This window comes from Tubulanus polymorphus, chromosome 2, assembly GCF_964204645.1.
Source record: "Tubulanus polymorphus chromosome 2, tnTubPoly1.2, whole genome shotgun sequence".
Lineage (NCBI taxonomy): Eukaryota > Metazoa > Nemertea > Palaeonemertea > Tubulaniformes > Tubulanidae > Tubulanus > Tubulanus polymorphus.
In genome coordinates, this window is record NC_134026.1 from 1833239 (window position 1) to 1856403 (window position 23165).

A 23165-nucleotide genomic window follows, 5' to 3' on the forward strand; every position below is an offset into this window, starting at 1 on the left:
AAATTCCAACTTTATTGAAACAGAAATACATAGTTTTTACATAAAACACCAAATAATTGTTTCTTTTTGTTTTCATAACTCAAGATTTCGAGAAGAATTTTAAGAATAGATATTTTCAATGTGACAATTTTGATAGATCGATGACCTTGGCCTATAATATTTGAAGGCCAACTAAATGACTGTCGGGTCTTTTTAGGCTTCAAAATGAAATTTGCACCCGATTTAGATCGAAAAACAGCAATCGAACCAACTTTCCCTAGTCTTGGCTTTTTTGTCAATCCGTATAAGGGTAAAGATGACGAGCAAGGCATCAGAAAGCTGGCAACATGGACAGGGCTCGGATTGTACACTGGTAAATGAAAAAAATTAAAGTCAATCATTTTATTGAATTGAGGGCTCTGGCATTACAAATAATTGTATAAATAAATTGTGTATTATAAATTTTAGATATGTATATATGTATTTTCATGTAGGTTCATTCGTTGGTCTAAGTGATGTATTATGTCGCACACAACCAGCTACATATACAGGATCTGCTGCTAGAATTGCCAGTATAGCTGTCCCAGCAGGTAAATTCTGTTATTCACATATCTTCTCAGGTGTGGTTGTGGCACAATGAACCATGCATTTACCTTTATTTCGCAAAAAATGATAAATGTCGACTGAAGATTCCGTTCTAGAGCTAGATTTTTTCGCATTACATTTTTCCCTGTATTTCTCAAATCAGTATTCAGTTTATCTAATCTCAGTGAAATTTTTACAGTTTGTGGTTGAGTGAGGTCTTGTTTGAATCAATTTTAAAGTTCTGTAAATTGCTCTTTTTAGCCTTGATGGGTGCTGCTTTTGGGACGACCACTTTGGTGGCTGCAAGCGTTAGAGGAAAAAGTGATCCATACAATCATATGCTCGGAGGGTGCGCTGCTGGAGCAGTTCTCGGAGCAAGAAGTAAGTATCAACTGTTTGAGCTGAATTTGGTTCTTTTGCACCATTGAATTTTATCCATTAATTGACTAAAGCCCCTCAAAAACCCCTCAAATTCCAAAATCCATTTTTGAGGGTACAAAATCCCTCAAATTCTGAATTTTAGCTCTTGGCCCCTAAAATTCTGAATTTTAGCTCTTGGCCCCTCAAATTCTGAAAATTGTGTCTCTCAGAAAATTATGTATCACCTCGGATTCTTAGCAGATCATGTCAGGGAATAGTCGGGGAAAATGCATGTCAAATAAAATTGGCGCCACCCTGTTAAATGATGACAGGTGCAGCACTCGGGCTAATCAGGCAGGGTTTTGTGCAGTGGCAGAGTTTGTTTATGTCATCAGGTTTGATTCTGCTCTATTACCTGGAAAGTATAGATATCCTTTTTGTATTTCAGTGAAAAGCGTCAAAATGGGAACCGGAATGTGTTTAGGTTTAGGAGCAGTAGCGTTTGTTACGCGCGGGCTCGAGATGGAGGGAAATTTACAATTCATACCGAAAGGCTATGAAGATGGATTGATTGCTGGTCCGGGATTATGGAATTGGGATCGGTCGTTTGATCCATTTAGAAAAGAACCAAATCGTAATATCGATAAATGAAAATATGACGATGATTTAGAATCGTATCAATTACAATGTACCATCGGTCGAAATTAAATTAATATTAGTATATTACGCATGAAAATGTAAATTAGATTTTTGTATGCTTGACATTGTTCGTTTGTTTTGAAAATTAGTAAAAGTTGCAGGTGTCATACAAAGAGTGCTTTAAGTTTTTAATTTCTTGCTGAAAGTCTTCATCTTCATTCCACGCTCAGTGATTCCAGCTCGGTGAATGAGATGGGTCGTCAAAATTTCGCTAATGAAAATGACATTACCATAAGGATATTTGAGATTTTAATGTTTCGGTGATCTGCAAGTGTGGAAGCGCGTATACAGTACTAAACTTAACCTGACTTGCCAAACTTAGTCGAGTCTAGTACCTAGTGGTTGTTCCCAACCTGTACTTTATCTGGTATAGACTAGGCCAAACTGGGACTGGTGCAATTGGCCTGAGGTAAGCGAAGTTTAGTCAAAGCCTGAAATTGGGAAAAGTCTAAATCTAGTTGGCTGTGAACCCTATATTGATTCCGTCAGTGCTAAGTTGCATTCCAAAAGAATTCAGAACACAAAACATGTCATTGTTTTACTAGATATGAACTTTATTTTCGATAAACAGTAAAGATGTTTAGCTTTCAACAATATATAAAACTGAACAGATGATGATTCAACAAGTAATGGATAGAATGAGTAGTTTAGTCGTCACGTTGAATGCTGCTTGCATCCACTGACATTTACGAAATGATCGGTCACTTTGCCATCAATTTTATTCTTGCAACTAAAACACAGATGACAACTGCAGGCCCAGCAGCGTATGTGGTTGTTAGAGCCTTGTTTAACGTTGTATTGTCGGCATCGAACGCAAGCGATAACATTTTTGCGTCCATTTCGTTCCAATTCAGCTTGAGCTCTGTAGAATTCCTGTAAATATTAGAAACTGAATGTAATGAAAAAACTAATTTCCAGAAATTTTGTTTTAAATACCGGTAATGTATATTATATTCTTACGGGCGCCACCACAATTCTTCGCGGAGCCTGTGGACCTTCTTGAACAAAGGTGGCACAACCAGAGCTCGAGAAATGATCGTATCCTTTTATTTGACGACCACAAACCCAACACATAAAGCTGCCACACATGGCGCATGTTACTTTGTTACATCTACGAATAGAAATGTATTATGATTGAATTATAGCCCAAATATAGATGTCTTGAAATTATTCTTCATATTATCAAGAAGTAAATATGACTTACCCGCTTATCTTTTCAATGGGAATACCGCACTTTGGGCATTTTTTTGCAGTTCGTTTAATCAGCAGTTCATTTGTGTATCTCTCTATGAGCTGTCTTATTTCATCTTTCTTTGCCTTGTTTGTTTTCTTTTTGCTCTCTTTTTCCAATTCTGAGAGTTTATCTGCCGCTGATTTGCACGGTGTGCCCTGTTCAGTTTGATAAGATCGTTGAAATGTTAGAAACAAACACGCTTGAATAGTGACATTACACGCGTTCTGAAGTTATATTTCACCTGATGATAGGTCTCCTTGCACTGAACACAAAATGTAAGAAAACAGTTTGCACACCTAGCCAAACCTTCTTCACATATCACAACATGATTACATCTTGGACACCAGTCAATATCCTCCATCCTTTCCAAGGTTCTCTGTTATAGAAAATAATCCGTTCAAAAATGTTCAATCAATTGAAGAGGATTACTAAAATGAGATGTTCACAAGTGTTACCTCAAGCAGTAGTTTTTCCCATCTTTCAAAAGCTTTCGGTCCAAGGACGGCGTTCATGATATAAGGTGGTAAAGCTATCTTGCAGTCAATATCTGGGCAGCTGAAATTGGAATCGAGGATTGAGTTAAAGCAAGCTTCACTTCAACTGTCGATTCTTATAGAAAACAAACAAATCATACTTCAGCTGTAAAACAGTTCCATCTTTGACGTGCATGTGGCAGTAATCGGTTAAACACGCCTTGCAGAAATGATGCATACATTCATTGATATAGAAAAACTCAGTGCCATCGAATTCGTCGAAGCATATTCCGCAGGTTTGTTTACTTTGATAGAAATCTTCCAACTCACGCTGCAGATGATATCTAAATGGAACGAGCATCAACACTAAGTTTTGGTTAAGTTACTGATATATTTTCATGTAGTTCAGAATAACCTCTCTATCTGTTTTTACCTGAGCATGGTCGCTAGATCAATTTGAAGGTCAGTAAATTCTGGAATGACCCGTGGATCAGGGCGTTCTTCTGTTATGTCAACTGGCATTATTTGAATTTTATCCTTAATTTCTAAACATCTGGAATTTTACCAAACCATTAAGAAATACATGTACATATGTTCTCTTAAAAATATTTCAACATAAACATAAGCGAGTTTGTTTAGGATATATACCTTAATGCATTATCTTCCAACCAATCAATCCATAAATACAATATCGGGATCCCAATATTTTCATTCCATAATTGATCCAAATGTTCACATAGCTGTTTCAAATGGTAGCTGTCCAACCAAAGACAGGATAATGTAAATATGGGAGGTACCTCATCTGGATAGTTTTCGGGTAGAGTAACATGAAGGGTAAATGGAGTCAAATGATTAACATCGAATGAAGAATGCCATCTTGAACCTGGGAGCAATGATAAAACATTAATGGTGAAAATATAGATGAAGCCTGAATTTTAGTGAATACCGTGTTGATTTCATTTACCCGAATCACTCCTTTGAAATGATGGTTTTGAACATTCAGGGACGCCGTGAAGTTCAAGATCTATATCGTTGTTATACGGCACCCATGTATCTATAGTAATGGGTGGTTTATCAACTCTTACTGGAACTGTCAACTGAAAGAAACATTCAATTCTCAAAATGGGCAATGATCTTTTAGTTCCAATAATGAAAATATTTATTCAAATAAGTACCAATAAAGAGAATGCAGTTTCTCCTTCTTCGTGTTCAACAACCACTCTACCCTCTTCCGGGAATATAGATTGAAGTAATTCTACCTAAAAATATGGGCACAGGAAATTATTGTGAGCATTACGATAGCGGTATACATATTGTCAACACAGCGCCGAGTTTATCTTAGTTACAGGAGCGAGCCCGTAATTAATTCACACTGATCCATTCACGTATGGATTATGACTTACATAAATACATCCACCATCTGATAAATGTTAAGAAAAATGCATGTACCTCATCGCGTTGTTGTTCATTTACAAATGAAAACGCTTCTGCTGTGAGAGTTTCACCACCACAAGCCATGTTTTGGGGGAAATAATGCAGCAGGAGGACCGTTGAACAGTGCTACAACACTATAATATAGTGTTTGCCGTTACGCTTTATTGCGACATACATAGGGGTTCCCTAACGTCAAAATGCAAATTAGCACAATGACGTCAGGGATCTTCGTTCGCAGTATGATTGCGCAATACCAAATGCAAGCGAACAGCGGTTCGAGACCCAAATATCCATAGAGTTCGCTTTTACGCAGTAAATACACTTCGGCGCTCGTTCGACCAATAATGCGGACCAAGAAGGGAGAATAGTCCATTTAGAAAATTAAAACACAGCCATAATACTAAGTTCAGAGAGAAACTAGAATTTTATTTCCACATGAAATAATTTGTGCATACAACGTATTTCAGGTAAAAAAAGACTTTGCTTATTAATCATTGATAAAAACCGATGATGGTTGTAAAATCGACGCGTGCACAAAATATACCTGTAAATATAATGCATAGTAGATCACATTTTGATTATAAAGCTTAAGAGAAATTTTTCAAAGATTGAATTGTAAGATTACAAAATAATCCTATTAAAACAAAGAGTTCATTTTGATTCAAATGCGTAAAACGATTATTCTACAAAGATAATCAACATTTCACGTACTTCCGAAAACCGATAAATGTATCTAGAAAAACTATTTTCCTAGCCTTGAAAATTATAAGTACAATCTCAATCACTTAACCCAGTACATAATAATATACATTTGAGATTAATGTAGCACCTTTATAATAACTGTATTTGTGACCAGAGTCGTATTTACCTATGACTTTATGGCCCGTATAATTAATGATTTTTTACAAGTATAATGATGGATGTTACTTAATCAATAAATGTACAGCAATGCGTTAATATGAAATATACATATATTATATCTCTGATAAATCGAAGCAAGAGTTCAGAGTAATTTTGTGTGAAGGATAACTGCACAGCAAATGCATAGAAATGGTTACATCATAAAAGACGTTCTCTCTTGCCGATAGCTTTATTCGATATAAGATATATTCTAAAAATCCACTGTTATAAGTTTACTTATAATGAATACCTAAGTTAATGTAAAAGCCCTGTGCGTGGCTCCATTACAGATTCCCTAGTAAAATACAAACTGTATACATCATACAGTAAAGTACAAGTACCGACACCTTGAATCCAATGTTCAGTGATTTATTTTAGTGACTGAGGTGGCAATTATTTGTTAACACAATATAATTCATTCATTCAAATATAGATAATAACCAAACGAAAAGTGACCAAAAGTTAATTTCAGAATATCACACACTTGTTAAGATAATCTATATGAAATAATCATCACAAATATCAATAAAAATAGTTTTGATTAATTGAGAACGTTTTAAACTGTTCATGTACGTTTCTAAAAGGTCTTCAGTCCAGCTGAGTAAAGTACCGTACATGTCAGTAGACACATCATCGTTTACTTCTTCAATTCACCGATTTTCTTCATTTTATTAGAGAGCTGAAACGAAAAAAACAAAACATGTTTTAACTACTTAGAAATTTATCCTGATAAAAATGCTCATACCATTTAATCACTAAGCAAGCATTAGTCAAATGGTGAGAGTTGCATGTGTAAGAAATAAAGTGGTGTAACAAATGTTTCAAATTGCTGCATTTCAGCATTGCGTGGTTAGCATAAATAAATCCATGAATCCACGTGAAAGATAGAACTGAATCCAATAAAAAAAAAAAACAGAAGGATCATTATTCACTAAGGGATTTTACCTCAAATGAGCCAAACCCCATTTCTGTTGTATTTGCTTCCATTTTGCATAATTCCCCTAAAATTAATACATTAGCATGCAGATAGATTACGGACAGCAAGCAAGAGCAGAAAGCTTCAATAGATATGTAACATTTTACAGATGTAAAACACAAAACGACTTCACTTGAATGAAATAAGAATAAAACTATGTTGGAAGAAGAGATCATGCTTTCACAAAAATGTCATGCATTTAAACACACTTTTGATACGGAATAAATGAAGTAAATTTCTATTATTTGAGGTACAAAAATACATAATCACACGCAGAAAACCGAACAAGAAACACAAGTGCACAGGCCATTCTTCAAGAAGGCCCTGTAAAAATGGTAGGAATATAATTCTACGATATCAATGCAAATAACTCAGGGATTGGTAAAAAAATAATCAACTAAACTGAATAATAATAATCTAACTCATTGTCGTTTTAAGCAGCATGTTTGTAATCATTATTATCAGTGCCAATCTAAAAGTGTTCTATATTGTAGTTATATGGTGCAACTGACTTCTAATTGTGCTATCAAAGATGAACTGAAATTCAAACTGAGTCTTATCCATTGTTAACTACTATTTGACAGTATTTGTTTTTGTGTTAAAACTGTTCCCGTGATGAAATGATCCAAGCGTAGCTGCCTTTGACGCGTGTAAAGAGTTAAATGCAAACGTAAATATAACCTAAAACCTACACGTTGAGGACAGTTCCACCTGCAATTCCAAAAAACAGTTGAAGATTGTACGTAGCTCATTCTAGTTCATAGTTCTTATAATATAGTGATATTGTTTGGATAGTGATGCTAAACTATTGTTCTTTTTTTCCAGTTAGAGACAATCACCGCTGAGTGAATTACAGTGAATATTACCCACATAACTATACCTTAGTTTCCTTATCATCATCTGATTCCTTATATGGCGTAAAATTGAAAGATTTTTAATTACGGAATAATCTTATTTTATCACGTGCTGTAGGTGCGTCAAGTAACTTACCGGTGAGCCTTGTCTACGAGGACTGCGCTTGGCGTATAATAAAACAGCGATATCCCGATGACCGTTGTCCATTGCAATAGACAGGGCAGTGCTTCCATCCTAAAACACGAGTGCAGTGAAATAAAACTTAAAATAACATAAACTCTCAAACAAAAATAGTGAAAGTGTAGATGAAATGGTGCCTACTGAGGTTTATTTGGTGTTTCAATGAATTACAGTCTTAATATTTCGGATTATAAAAAACCACTTACATTGTCATGCATCAATGGATCAATTTCTGGCTGCGCAAGGAGAACTTTGACAATGTCAGCATGTCCGTGTTCACTGGCGCACATTAGAGCAGATGAGCCGTCTTCATCTTGCGCATTTATATCGGCTCCACAGTCTAACAATAGTTTAACCATCTCTCTTTTACCGTGACTGACAGCAAGCATAAGAGCAGTCTGGCCAGCCTAAACAGAGACATTATTACAAAGAAAATGATAAAAAAACTTGAATGTTCCTAATATTCCCAAAGTTGACAAAATATTCTCATTGAAATACCTGACTGGCTTTCTTATTCACATCTCCTTCTCTAAATAAATGACGTATAACCTCACGTTGTGATTCTGAGTGTACCTGAGCGAGTGAAGCCAACATGATCGGTGTATACCCAGCCTTGTTTGGTTTATTGATGTCACAAACTTCAGTATCTATGAGCAAACTAACTATTTCGAAATTACAATGAGACACAGCATAATGGACTGCACTGTTTCCCTGCAATACAAGATGGAATTACGTTTCAGCTCTGAATGCACGTATAATTCAATAAATAACCACACCATCGATGGACTTACATTTGTATCAGAAAGATTGATGACAAGACTCAAAAGATCATCAGAAATCTCATTGACCGCTGACAGAAAATCCTCTACTTGATATTGATTTGACATTCGCTGACTAGAAATCTTAAACCATTCCTGACGTATAATTTCCATTTCTGATTTCTATAAAAAAGCAAGAAGAAGTGAATCTTTGTACTGTACATTGTACATGTAGAAATGGGGGTTCATTGATAAGAGACGATACAAACCAATGTTTCATCAACCAATTCTTCACCATCTAACAGATGTTTCGAAACAGCTTCACAAGCTGCTCTCACATCACTGTTCATGTCAAAACTACAAAACACAAAGCAAACAAATCGAATCGTAAATTCTATTGGAAATAGGTGCAAAATTTGGAATTGATCCGTGCTGAAAATGAATAAATTTAAATGCGCAGCTTTGCGAGGAAAGCAATAATCGAAAAGCAAAGCAGAGTTTGAAAAACCATGCTGCGCTCATTTAAGACGTCCGTGATGATACAATAACTGACGATTCAGAAAACAGGAAACTAGCTCGACATTTAAACTACAATCGACCTACTAGTTACAAACAACAACTACCGGTACACTCACGTTTCACGAATATTCTGATCGAACATATGGGCACCTTGGGTACCTTGAGCTATTTTCTCATCGTCCTTACAAGTGTATACGATACATCCTTTCTGACCGTCGTATGACCCTTCGTCGAAACTTCCAGTCGACGACTCGCTATCATTTCCTTCATCATCATCATCATCATCATCTTCATCTTCGTCCGTAGATACGCTCTCGTCGGAACTAGTCGACACATAACTACAACAGATAATACATCAACTCTATCATCGGACACTATTAAGTAGTACCGCGTGTGACGACCAACGACGAGGGGAACGAATAGATACAAAACACTCAGCATATAAAACAGATGATAAAGAATAGTTCTGAGCCAGTTTATACCGCAAAGATTATGGCAAGCGAGTACAGAATATAAGATAGTTTAAAAGTCCTCGATCCGAGTCTGAATATCTGCCATCAATCGCTGAATCTTACTGAAGATCTGAAAGCTTTTTAATAACTTATTTTACCGATAGTAAAAGCGTGATTAAACATTCAATCATGCTGCGTGTGTCATAAGATTATCGAAGCATTTCATCATCAGTCACCGATGACTTTAAAGAGATGAATGAAGCAGTTTTTACAGTATAAATGTATATATCTTCATTTCATACCTTTCACCCCTGATTTGGGAGCGTTGCCCAGATCTCATTTGTATATTCCTGGAATATGATTTTATTTGTAATCGAAACAAAAGTCTGCTTATGTTTGTTTACCTTTGAATCCCTTGAAGAGTTTACATATTTAAACTAATCATCGACTAAATTGATCAATCAGATCTATCTATATTTACTTGAACACAGTCATAACACTTGAACTACGGTAATAATTGAATGTATTTGAAGATACTCACCCACCGACAGTTCCGATAGCGAATTTAATTTCTTTCTTCATTCTCGATGCCGACTGATCCCCGCCCTTCTTCATGATTGACTTCAGTTGATAAGAATCGGATCGCTGTAATTCCGTGTTATCCGTATTTTCGTCGCTTACAGAAGAAACATTTTCGCCAGCATTCGAAAGTCCTTTAATTTCGGTATCGGCGCTGAATGATCCCGATCGTTTTACGCAATGTTCGACTGTTTGGCCGTCGACCGTTTTATGAAATTCCTCCATCGAACTTTCTTTAATCGCGTCGCTATCGGAAACGACCTGACGATGTATTGTTATATGTTTCGAGCTCGTGAATCTCGTTGGACTCGTCGGCAGTTTGATTACGTCTGTTAAAACGTCATCGGAACTTTCTCGATGCGATGTCGTTCCTGCTTCACATTTTTCGTGTAAGTTATCGATCATGGCTCCCACTGCATCATCTTTAATATCGGTTTTAGTTATAACTGTGTGAGATTCTGAGCCGAATGATTCAGTTTTTGATTTGAGACCCGACGGCAAACCGAAAATATCCGTATTACCCCCGGAACCGCCTGAAAATGATTTTTCAGTCGTTGTTGTCGTGACTGTTTTTGTTCTGTTCATTCCAGATCCCGATGACGCCGAACTCGAACTGTCACCATTATCAACAGATTTTATGATTTCAATAGATGACGGGGAAGTAACAGTTCCAAAAGAGGAACTAATCGCTCCTGACTGCGATGATGAAATCATAGAAACTGGCACACTTTCTTCCTTTACACCTGAATGTTCTGTTACTGTTCTATAAGTTGTAGTAGATCCACCAGTATTTATAGTATGTTTAGTATTAGGAATATCATTAATACGACGCGATAGTGGAACGGGTATATTACTGACTGGAACTGGGTCGTATACGACACTGGCACTGTGTGAATGTACCCTCGATGGTGCACCGGTTATTCGCCTGCCAACAATTCTCGACGAAGACGTTTCCGACGTTTTTCCCGATTCCGAATGTGAACTTCTCAGTTCTGCTTCTATTTCGGCAGCTATTTTCGCCGATAAAGGCGGAGAATCGGATAGGTTCGTGTCGTGGGTTTCAGCTGATGTTAAACTAGAGATACCGCTATCGGCGCTACTACTCGATGACATAGACATCGACATACTACCCTGATGACTGCTACTCTTCTCTTGTATTGCACTGCTTTGTTCACTACCTGTAACTACGTTATTACCATTACTTGAATCCTGATTTGACGAAGATTTCTCGTCCGAACTACTGACTGTCGCGTGTTGCTTACGAATGATTGTCCCGTTATTTTCCTGAGAGAAATATTCAGACCCACTCATTTCGGAATCGCTGCCGTCCGTATCGGATTTATCGGCTATGACTACTTTCTCAGCGGTTAATTTCGGTGATGTAACGTGTCCGGATATAAAGTATTCCTTCCGTTTACTATCTTTACGCGACTGTGTCGACGATGACTGACCCAACATATCTTGCATCGTCAATCCATCGATACCGCTTCGACCGATCTTACGTACGACCGTTTCTTTGCTACAGATTTTATCAGTAATTAACGTTCGTTGTCCTGTTTTCAGACTTTCTCCTTGCTCGACCACTTCCACATCACCGCTAACTCCCGCACTTACTTCACCACCGGCGCCATCTGAAGTCTGACCGGATTCGACAAGACTCAACGTTTCACTGGAGCCTTGTTCGCTACCGTCGCTGTAATCATACAATCCGCTCAAACTCGAACGATCTTCGAATGTTTGCGTCGTAATCTTAGTTTCGACGGTGCAGATACCGGTACCGACCGCACCCAGCGGACTGGGATTATTCGGATCGATAGCGCTACCTAGCGTACGAACGGATGTGATCACTCTTCTCGTAGCGTCACCGTTCCTCGCCGTATCGACTAGTCCGTTCGTATTCATTCCATCCATTACTCCAGTAGACGTGACGTAACCTCGTTCTACGTATCCGGTTCGCATCCCATTACCACCTGATCCCGATACTGAACTACTATACTGACTCGATCCACCGTAACCGGGCTGTGAGCTGATGAATCCTCGAGTATTCCGAATTAATTCACCTTTAGAAATAGACTGTCCGGACGCACCAGACCTGTCGAATCCGGCACCACCAGCGCCACCTTTTATTATCGTACGTGATGAATGATGCGTCATTTGTCTAGAACCACCTCCGACTCCAACACCGCCTCCAACAACTCCACCATACGACGACGATGATGTTTCCATGTTTTCACTATTCCATCGTTCTTCTGCTTCATCCTGCAGCTGTCGAGCGATGCATTTCTCGCATTCAGTATTCGTCGAACCATCGGTAACGACTAAATCTCTACCCGTGTCGCTTCCTTCCTCGCGGAAATAAATCTGACAATCGTAATTCTGCGTTACCAGCGGTTTTCGTTCGGTGTTATTCGACTTTTCGCTCGTACTCGTAACGGCGTTGACGCCTTCGTGACGTAACTGTTTCGTGCTGAGGAAAACGTTAACATCCGTATTCGAGCCGACGCTGTATAGAGGTATCGCTTCGGTATTCGTCGCCGCCGGATACGCGACCGTTTTCGACGTGTTGGTAGCTCGTTGTATTAATTGCGGCACGGTCGTATTGGTAGCGGCGTCGAACGCGTATAAACGCTCGGTCCACGTGATACCGTTACACGTCGACGGTTTGACTTCGACTCCGACCGATCTCGTCATCACCCTCGGTTTTACTTCGACGTCTATACTATCCTCGCTGCAACCGACGCTGACGTGTTTTATAGAATCGCACATCGTTTCTTTATCGACGTTCGACATTCTCACCATACAACCGACGCTTTTAACGTTGAATTTCAAAGCATCGCGCAAAGCCATCTTTACTTTCTGTTCGTGAATCGCGATATTCGTCGAGCGTTTTTCCGTGAATCTCGTCGTGACGAATTTCGACGACGCGGATGACGAGGAGCTATGAGAATCATCTTGTTGATAACCATACTCTCCACCAGCAGCAGCTCCTCCTCGAGCCATAGCGGCGTACTGAGCGAACTCACCGCTTTCACCGCGCAAGCCTCGTCTATACGTTACCTCTTCGACGTTTATCCCGACGTCACGCGTTCGAGGTTTCTCGACTTCGTGGACGAAAGTAACGCCGACGTCTCGAGTTGGAACACGTACGGAGACACCGACGTTACGAGTAACGACGGCTTTCTTCGTATCGGCTAGAATGACCGTACGAAGCTCTTTCTCGTGTAGATGCATGCGACTCGACGAAGATGTACCATCGTCAAAAACATTGCCTTCACCGACGCCGATTGTACGAGTTGGTTTTTTATGCTCGGTTAAAGGCGTCTGCTGGGTAAATTGAACGGACGTCTGCTGCTGTTGTTGTTGTTGTTGTTCTTGTTGCTTTAAGGCTTGATTTACGATCACTGTGTGAATCTCCTTCTCGTGAATTCGCGTGTGATGTTCAGAATGAACCGCTGTGTGACTAACGATGTTTCTCAGAGCGCTCGTTAATTCGGCTTTCTCGACGAGCCGAGGCTGTAAAAAGTACGGCTGTCGCACGTCGGAATCGCCGACACCGGTTGATTTTGTATCCGGTTTTAACGTCGGCGACGACCGACTGCTTTCGCTGTCGCTCTGTAACAAATAACGACTCATGTTCGTACGATTCGTTCGTCGATACGACTGAAACTCGGACATTTCGAACGCTCGCCCGGTCGGAGATTGACTTCGAGAGCGACCTCTCGGTCTCTCGTAATCATCGACCGAACCGTCACCGACTCCGAGAGTCCTCGTCGGAGGTCGTTTATTCTTCGCTTCCAGTTGTAACATCATAATTCGCTTTTCTTCTTTCAGCACGGAAATACGAACTTGCAATAACGGAATCGCTTTCACCTGATCCTCGAGTTCACGTAATCGCTTTAAACTAACAGCCATTTGTTCGCGGATATTTTGTAATTGTTGGGGCGTAACTTGCGACTGGGTCGACGCGTCGCTGTTCGTCGGACTATCGGATCGAAAACACGACGCCATATTAGCCGCGATCTGCTGCGAAGTAATGTGATGAGTGGAATCATTTTGCGTTTCGTGCGTCGAGCTAAAATGGCCGAAAGTTTGCGAAGGAAACACCGGCGATCGATCGTATTCTACCGACGACAACGAGCTTATCGATTCACTGCGGGAATGAGACTGTCGCGGTTGCGAGAAATCTGCATCCGAAACCGGTTTCGACTTTTTAGGACCGGGCGCGAACATCGTATCTATAGACGACAGGGCAGCATCAACGGAGGAATCGATTTCAGCAAGAATTTCTTTCGTAGCGCTTTCATCCTGTTCAGCCATTGAGAATAACGACTCTTGCGGCGTGTACGTCGCCGTTTCATTCGAATCCTGGTTTTGAAGATAAATTTCCATCGATTTTCGTAGCTGTCTTTTGTGACGTTTGATCTTTTTTAGCTTAAGTAGCAAATTACCGTTAGCCATACTGTCGCAGAAATTAATAAAGTCGAGGTCAATATGGTAACCATAGGGACAGCAAGTACATTTACCGTCGACATACGTGACGGGGTCTTTACCGTTCTCCATCTGATCGGGTTTCATTGTATCTTCCACTAAAAACAGAAAAAGAATGTGACGATGAAGGATATTTCTACACAGAAATAGAACCGATGATTTCTAATCGGAGCGGATGTTCGTTCGAGAATCTATTCTTAACGCAGACCATCATTTCCTGATAATCCCCCGAAACGAAATCAATTCATAAAGCGAGTCATTAAAAAGAATGGTTCTAAAAAATGCGATTGCACAGCCTATTTTCCTATATACACAATATATCTCCTCTATATACAATAAATGAACGGATTTGACCTCAGATATGTGTAAGACTATGCGTGAAATATACATCAAATACAGGCAATGTATTGAGCGTAATAATAAAGATTCAGTTCAACAAGCTTTCACTCTTCATATTTCAATCAATCAATTCTTGATGAAAAATTTTTCATTAGATAGCTCGTACGGGGAGTCGCACTCCCTGGCTCGATGTAATGTGCAGTCTATAATTCAGATTACTATTAGATTGCTTCATGACGTGACAATGAAAATCACCAACTGAGTATTCGCAGGGCAGGACATACAACTCTTCCTGCAGGGCTTCAAAAATGTTTACAATAATATGCGTGTGAGAAGATTCGAAAATATGTCATATCGTGCTGTAAAGCAGATAGCTTGCGTAAGTCTTAATAAATAGGAAATGCTGTAGACCACAAACTTATACATCATCATAACAACAGGAAATGTTTTCATATTCGGAAGCTGATAACAGAATAACACGGACAACAAACAGAAACAAAGTATTACTCGGGGTTTTATACCCGTTATTACTATCCGTATAGAGACCTAAAATGATCATTAATTATAGCTATATATAAACCACATTTAGAGTTCATATTCATTTCAAGGCTTCGCTAAATTTCCGTACAATATTTGCCTAGTTGAATATGCTTTGAAGTTCTTTGAAGTTTCACAACAAAGCCTAATCTACTATCATATAATAATGACTCAAAAGAATTCAAATCTTCCCTGCTTCGGATTTATTTGTATAATAGCGTAGCGCATAAACAAAGACACCAAAAGGGTTTTCTTGGAAAATCTGGAAAATCGAGATTTTCTACGCAGGCTAACAATTCAGATTTCACCATAAATTAAGATATTTATGGTCCACTGAAATCATCTCGATAATTCAAGTACAATTCACCTGACACAGAATGTAATATATTGCCATATACCATAATACAATCAGCCTTATTAATCAGTCACATATACTCCCATTATAAATAATCAACAAATTAAGCTACCTATTACATATTTAAGAAATCAGCTAATTCATAATTAATCAATTTCTGCAATTAGTATTTTAATTGCTCGGTCAACATTATTACTAGATTAACCTGTTTTCGAGAATGTACGAGTATAACTGTATGTGATCGGGTGATATTATGTAATGATGAGGACATCACGCAACATCGGAGAAATGTTTTAATGAGAAAATAATAGCGGATAAATACAGCAATTATCTGTAAAACCCGTTTTCGGTACTTGTAATTATAAACAATTGGTTCATATTCCCATAATTACTACTGCATATAATATCTACATACGCCATTATACATAGACTCAGCGATGAAAAAGATTAGTTACATTTTCTTATAACCGCCCAGTCAAAGTTAATTGAACCACAAAGTCATCCTGACTCCTTGAGGCGAATTGAACGTTTGGAAGTTGAAAATGCTATACTGGGTAGACCTAACATCAATAGATGCGATTTTAATTACCGGGACTAGAATCTTGAATTAAAGCACGAATCTATAGTTAAATCATACAATAAACCTCGTGTAGAACTATTATAACCTTTACGATAGAGGTTTGGTGTATAATTGTTGACCTAGGACGTCTATAAATCAAGTTGATATAAGAAATAGAAGACAAGTTGAAGAGTAATTGAGCTCCTTGCTACACAATGCTAAAACAGCTATAATGACATGTTTAGGGATCAACCAATCCTGATATATTGCTCGCTCACTAATACTTGGAAATGTTTGTTTTACGTGTGGTGCATTTTTTACCCACTCAAAATCTATAATGATTGTATGTTGAAGATGCTCACCTTCTGCTCGCCTGAGTTTCACGTACGCCTGTCCTGGCTGGTTAGTCTTCTGATCACCAGACGGCACTCTAGGTTGAGGTTGGTACACCGGGGGTTGGTTGGCAGGAGACTGGGGATGGTGGCCAGGAGGTGGTTGGTTTGCGGGGGACTGAGGGAACTGGCGTTGGGATGGTTGGGTTCCCGGTGACTGAGTGCGGTAACCCGGGGTCGGCTGGCCCGCGGGAGAGAATTGACCCGGGGATAGTGGCTGGTTTGCCGGAGACTGAGGGTAATGACCACGGGGGCCAGCGGGAGAATGAAGGTGACTGGCTGGAGATTGAGGATGATGTAGGTTAGCCGGAGGAGGTGATTGAATATAGCGTGCCGAGGGTTGTTGATTCGCTGGTTGAAATGGTGATTGATTTCCCTGTTTGAAGCTAGGAGATCCTGTCATTCCGTGTTGCTGTTGCCACGAAGTCGAATCTTGTAGAGAATGTGGAGGCATCGGCTGCTGTTGAGTTCTGTTTGAATGCCAGGTATTAACCCTCTCAGATGGCTGCGGTGATTGTTGTCTCCTCAGTAATTCCTGCGGTGTTTGCGTTATCGTCTGGTAGTGATGAGTCTGAGTTCGTCTGACTTGAGGTTTTGGTGGAACTACCGGAGGACTCTTCATACCTTCCTGCAATCCCATATTCTCGTAGTGAAACGTCGATTTCTGGCCGAACTGATTCATCGGTCGAGATTGTTGATGTTGCAAACGTTCATCGGGCTGCTTCGCTAAACCGGGTTGTTCAACCATTACTTGCTGAATAGATTCAAATTCCACCTGAGGCTGATCCACGCCGTGTTGATGTTGAATACTACGCTGATAATTTTGCTGATTCAGATCAGGGGCTAAACCGGGTTGTTCAATTTTAACTTGCTGAATAGGTTCAAATTCTACCTGAGGATGATCCATGCCTTGTTGATGTTGAATACTACGCTGATAATTTTGCTGATTCAGATCAGGGGCTAAACCGGGTTGTTCAATTGTAACTTGCTGAATAGGTTCAAATTCTACCTGAGGATGATCCATGCCTTGTTGCTGTTGATGTTGAATGCTACGCTGATAATTTTGCTGATTCAGTTCAGTTGTTTTATGAATTATTTCTTGCTTGTGGATGATTGATCTTTGGTGCTGATAGATATTTTGGCCTCTTTGTTGAAACGCCATCCTGGGTTACTGATAATCTCAGCATCCGATCAAAAGATGTCGATCATTCAATCTAAAAATATACACACAATATACATATGAACAAAATCAGGTTAAAAGTAGTCTGAACAACAGCTATAACTATAGGTTGAAAGTTGAGTAGATATATTAGTTCTTACAGGAAATGAAATGGCTGCAGAATCACGAGTAAAAATCCCACACTAAGCATGCGTTTTCTTTTTGCAGAATTTTTGTATCATCGTTACAACATGGCCGACGAGTTTTTCATCAATGTTTAACCGTTTTTATATTTCGAAATCAACCCCAGCTTGAAAATCTTTCCGACGTTGTAAATAACTGCCATCGATGATAGTGGTTGATGCAATTAAACGTACTGTTAATGATGCTTTAAGCGAGTAAAAATTAAATATTCATTCGTTCGGCGCGAAGCTAACAATAATCTAATATCGATAACCAATATCACCTTGTTGTAAACATATAGTAGCTAAGTGAATAAATTATATAGATATTCACACACATGGTAATATTATCGTACATACATTGTATAGTGTTAACTTTTCTGAATATAAACCAGCAGAAACTTTTCTGAATATAAACCAGCAGAAACTTTTCTGAATATAAACCAGTAGAAATTAAAATCAAGATCTAAGTTCTAATACTTTCACCATCTTGCGCAAGATAAAACTTCTAAAATAACAATTGAAGACAGTCAATCTTCGAGGGGCGAGTATTAACTTCAATCGCACAGGGACTCTATCAAAACTGAGCATAGCCAATTACCTAGGTGTAATGAAGTTAATTACTTCCACGTCTATCAACTGTTTATTCTTCTTATGAAGGTAATATAAGCATTGAATCAACACTGAGTACCGAACTATCAAGTATAAATACAGAACATATATATGTACATACTCCATGTACCTAACTAAATGATGAGTTTATAATTCGCTATCATCAACATGGAAACCATGGGAAAATCAGCATCTTAACTGTCGGCCTAGCGCCATTTCAGTCGACTCAGAATGCCACAAAGATTGAATTATAGTTCCAACAAATATAGTAGAATACAATAATATCGTAGCCTAAACCGTTATTGAACTTGAACTTTGAAGTGTACACTAATTCCTACGAACAGCCACTCACCTTCCTCACTCAGTTCTCTAGTTCAAAACAGCACTTCATCTATACCTGATTTTTGCTATATCACTCAGACCCGAGAAAAACTGTATTTTCCCACAAAACGTAAGAGACTGAAACAACACCTGATATAATGTGCAACACATTTAGACAAATAACACTTAGTCATATAATAACCTAAAGATAGGACCAGGTTATTTATATAGACCTAATTGAAGAGCACGCGGTTATCACAATTAGTAAATAGTAAAATCTATATTTCATCGACTAAATTTTTTTATTATCAACCTACAGAGCGCGATACGTATAGGTAACCTTGCTACATGTGTGTCCCGATTTGAAACTTGACTTACATACCTGAATTCAAAAGTACCGAATGATTGCTAGAAATACACATAGCATCAGAATTTAGTCACAACCACACATGAATAGAAAGGAAATAGCTACACAACTGCTCTAAAGTCTATTCCAAATTTGATGATACTTCGTGACCTTATAGAGCCCAATTAGGCCTACTACGTCACAGTAGGACATTTGGCTCATATCCATGAATCATGAAAACAATAATAATATATTAGATTAACGTAAACTTTACAGAATGAGATGCTTGGTTGAATTTACATAGAATATACTCATAAACCAGATCACCTTTATTGTATATTCAATCATTAGATATTAGATAAATAATATTAAGATCATTTACCATATAAACATTTAAACACAAAGATTTCGGTAGACGAACAATTTTACCTTATAACAACTAGGCTACCACTACTGGCTTCACTCACTATACTTGAAAAACACTGAAAATCACAGCGGTTTGGCGTAATTAGGATGTAACCTAAATGTCGCAATTAATTACGTTCCATCAAAGTTAGGTCTTCAAATCACGCGTGCTGCATATTCAGCCCTCCGATCTCCGCTTACTCAATATAATCAGAGAAAAAATTCCAATGCATTTAAATTGCGTGGCTTAAACACACAATCAATGGAGGGGAAATTAAACCGATCACAAAGTGGAACATGACACTGATTCCACGACAATCTACTGCTAAATCAAAGCCAATAAAAAAACATGAAAGCATTCTCTCCCCGAGAAATAATTGGGTGAAGCCTTTTTCCCGAGCATGATCAGGGTTTCAAAATCGACTAACTCACTTTACATGAAATTGATTCCATACACGATGTCATAAACTTTGGAATAATGAAATAAAGACTTTGAAGCATCGGACATTGACTCGATGAAAGGTCTTTGAATAGAAAAAGACTGATATTTGAACGATAAAAATACTTTTTGAGATTGTTAGCAGAAATTTGCAGCACTTTTTTACTTAATTGCAGAAAATAAGCACAAATCAAAACCTTTTTCAGGTAGATTTTTTGTAACTTTGTAACTTCCTACAAACCTTGGTCATGATTTTATTAACATGATTCTCTAGGCAAGAGGCTTCACAACATAGACAATTTTGACTGAAAATCATTTACGCGCAGGTTCAGCGCACTCACCATCTGGAATATATACTCTGTCCCAAACAATTAATCAATCGCGCACCCTTCTAATACAGTATCACATTCTGTCACTTGTCACTTGAATTATCACAGCTGAATGTTTGAAATATATCACAGGCTAGGCGAACAATTTCTCACAGCATGTTACATATTCTAACAGCTACTTGTCAATTGATGAATGGTTCGATTGTCTACAAATTTGTCCTGTTGACTTAACAAGATTTTCTCCAACAAAAACATACTTCAGTTTTATTCTCGTAGAGTAATTTTCGTCCTCTATTGACCCCCGCGTCTTAGAAAATATAAAGCCTACATTTAAACTTCTTTATTTATAAAAATACACTCGACACACCTGATTTATATAGATTAAGTCACAAAACTGTAGTTGAAATACTTATTTCCACGCGAACGCCCAATATGGAATCATTATGATATCGGTTTGTATTATAACTGATCCGTTTTTCACTTTCCCTACTGAGCGAATATCACTAAGCGTATTTCAAATCATTTCCCACATTCTGATTTTCAACGAAAAATATAGATTAACCAGCACTTGACTGAAATTGAAGACAACATATGCCGCCGCCTATATGGGACGAGCTGGTGTAAGTCATTTATTGATAATTCAATTTTACTGGAATCGGGATAAAAACATCGAACATACCTCTAGATTTACATACTGGTGTAGTATACGATTCCTGCCGATTCCTGATACTCCAGAAACAGAGCGAGCAGTATACATAGGGCTTACAGAACACTGTGAGAGGTGAACTGAACACCTGCGTCTAGAGTGTGTATGTGTTCACGATTGTTGCTGCGTGTAGACTAGACTCGTTTTAGTAGTAAGGCCTATTTACCTAAACTTATGCCTGATGATAAAGAATCCAAACAAATGATCCAAAATGTACCGAACTAAACCAACAACGCTTTACAAATACGCGGTACTACGATCTGCGAAAATACTGCAGGATATGTAACAGTTGCCTAATTCCGTAACAGTTGACCTAGTCTCATAGCGAGACCAAGCCTACACTTCTAATACTGTGTGTGGTTAAATCGGGGTATTTTAAAAACCTCGCCCTCTTACGATAGTTACGATAATGGAATGCTTTATGATAGGCACCATTAAAAAACATCCTGGAGCAATTTTTAAAATGCATACTCGATAGAAATAACTCAGTGTTAGTGTTACTCAATCTTATCTGTGTCATTCAAATAGTTTTATCTCAGTTCACATAATAACATTCTCTAGTAGGGGTTTTTTCCATACGTTGCTGCCCAGTGGAACAAGGTAAAGATATGAGCTTGGATAATCCCTCAAATACCCAGGGCCCATTTTCACAAAAGCCAAATTCGGTATTAGGCCTAATTCATTCCGATCAGTAGATTATGAATTTAGAGTATAAAACAGGTCCGCTGAAACATATGAGAAAATGTGTTGGGGATCTGAAAATGATGAGCCTTTGAAACATCGCTCATAATTTCATAGATTGTGGGTGCATGATTTCCTGGAATTCTAGCCTAATTATTTATTAGTTAATGGTAAGAAGACATAGATTTAGGCCTACATGTTTTTTGTCATAGGCTATAACCTCCTCTCATCATCACTTCAACTCTTTTTAGGCGACACGGCTTAAAATAAAGACGATTTTAATCAATGCGGTTGCTGACATTACCGAAGCTCTACCACAGATATAATACTGACTAGACAAGAGAGAACAATGAATAAAGTAAATTTGATTGATCGTCAAAGTTGTTTCCCCTCTTGTCTCTGGTTGACGTTTCCTACTTTCAAACTTTGACTGAACACAAAAAACTGCCAACTAGGAATATTTCAAAACGTTTTCAGTGCGTTCAAAATTATTACAGAATATAAAACTTACCTTTAATTCATCTGTGATGCGTTGGTTATTCAATTATTAAGTATTTCATCGCTTTTTATTCGTAAATATAAACTATCGTTGTTCGAAAACTCCACGATCTCACACCGCGGTATCCCATCGGATTGCACCATATGACGTCATTATTGGTTCTTGGATTCAATTTTCAACATCTGACAGGTATCCCCATACGTTTTACCGTATGACGTCATTTATTGGCTCGAGGTTCGATTCCTGAATTAAACAGACATTTATCATTACATAAAGTTTAAGTAAAGGGATAGGTACGGAAGCCCCTAGGTGACATAAGAGATAATTTTTTTTCATAATTTCGACTTATTAAGTCGAATTTCGACATAATAAGTCGAATTTCGACTTAATAAGTCGAATTTCGAGATAATAAGTCGAATTTCGTGTTAATTAAGTCGAATTTCGACTTAATAAGTCGAAATTCGACATGAAAATAAAACTCGATATTCGACTTAATTAACACGAAATTCGACTTATTATGTCGAAATTCGACTTAATAAGTCGAAATTATGAAAAAAGTTATCTCATATGTCACCTAGGGGCTTCCGTAGTCACGACTTATGTCCAAAAGATGGTTTTTAATCTTAACAATTAAAACAATCATTTATATTAGATCTGGTTATATGCTATGGGCACTACCTTCCTCAATAGTCGTGAAACCGATGATACATTTGTCCGTTGAACAAAATGCATGAGATAATGTTATTCATTGTCGATTTCCTCCCCATTTGATTAATTGACGATACGCTATTATGATATGGGATCTTGAGAATGGTTGCACGAAGAGCTCACCG

At 38.3% G+C, this 23165-nt stretch overlaps 3 protein-coding genes across 14 annotated transcripts; 1 reads left to right on the forward strand and 2 right to left on the reverse strand.

Moving 5' to 3' along the window:
• Positions 1-133: 133 nt before the first annotated feature.
• LOC141900220 (NADH dehydrogenase [ubiquinone] 1 alpha subcomplex subunit 11-like) lies at positions 134-1736 on the forward strand. Its single transcript, XM_074787010.1, has 4 exons — positions 134-352; positions 474-569; positions 826-945; positions 1373-1736. Exons 1-4 carry the CDS (start codon positions 205-207, stop codon positions 1573-1575), a joined length of 567 nt encoding a protein of 188 aa, XP_074643111.1. The 5' UTR covers positions 134-204; the 3' UTR covers positions 1576-1736.
• Positions 1737-2253: 517 nt separating this feature from the next.
• On the reverse strand, positions 2254-5124 carry LOC141900248 (E3 ubiquitin-protein ligase RNF14-like). Its single transcript, XM_074787050.1, has 11 exons — positions 4780-5124; positions 4506-4589; positions 4295-4427; positions 3979-4213; positions 3764-3883; positions 3492-3674; positions 3313-3412; positions 3099-3233; positions 2828-3012; positions 2584-2734; positions 2254-2496 (listed from the first exon to the last, which is right to left on the reverse strand). The coding sequence occupies exons 1-11, from the start codon at positions 4846-4848 to the stop codon at positions 2278-2280; spliced, it is 1614 nt and encodes a 537-aa protein (XP_074643151.1). The 5' UTR covers positions 4849-5124; the 3' UTR covers positions 2254-2277.
• A 56-nt stretch (positions 5125-5180) lies between these two features.
• Positions 5181-22444, reverse strand: LOC141900804 (uncharacterized). Of its 12 annotated transcripts, XM_074787849.1 has the most exons (13): positions 22345-22444; positions 16624-17867; positions 9946-14569; positions 9707-9754; positions 9069-9290; positions 8703-8790; positions 8467-8616; positions 8174-8386; positions 7882-8082; positions 7631-7729; positions 7521-7547; positions 7333-7351; positions 5181-6343 (listed from the first exon to the last, which is right to left on the reverse strand). In XM_074787849.1, exons 2-13 carry the CDS (start codon positions 17813-17815, stop codon positions 6336-6338), a joined length of 6891 nt encoding a protein of 2296 aa, XP_074643950.1. In that variant the 5' UTR covers positions 17816-17867; positions 22345-22444; the 3' UTR covers positions 5181-6335. The 12 variants fall into 12 exon arrangements, with proteins under 12 accessions (XP_074643950.1, XP_074643944.1, XP_074643954.1 ...); XM_074787843.1 differs by lacking the exons at positions 7333-7351; positions 7521-7547 and adding an exon at positions 6610-6665; XM_074787853.1 differs by lacking the exon at positions 7521-7547.
• Positions 22445-23165: the final 721 nt, after the last annotated feature.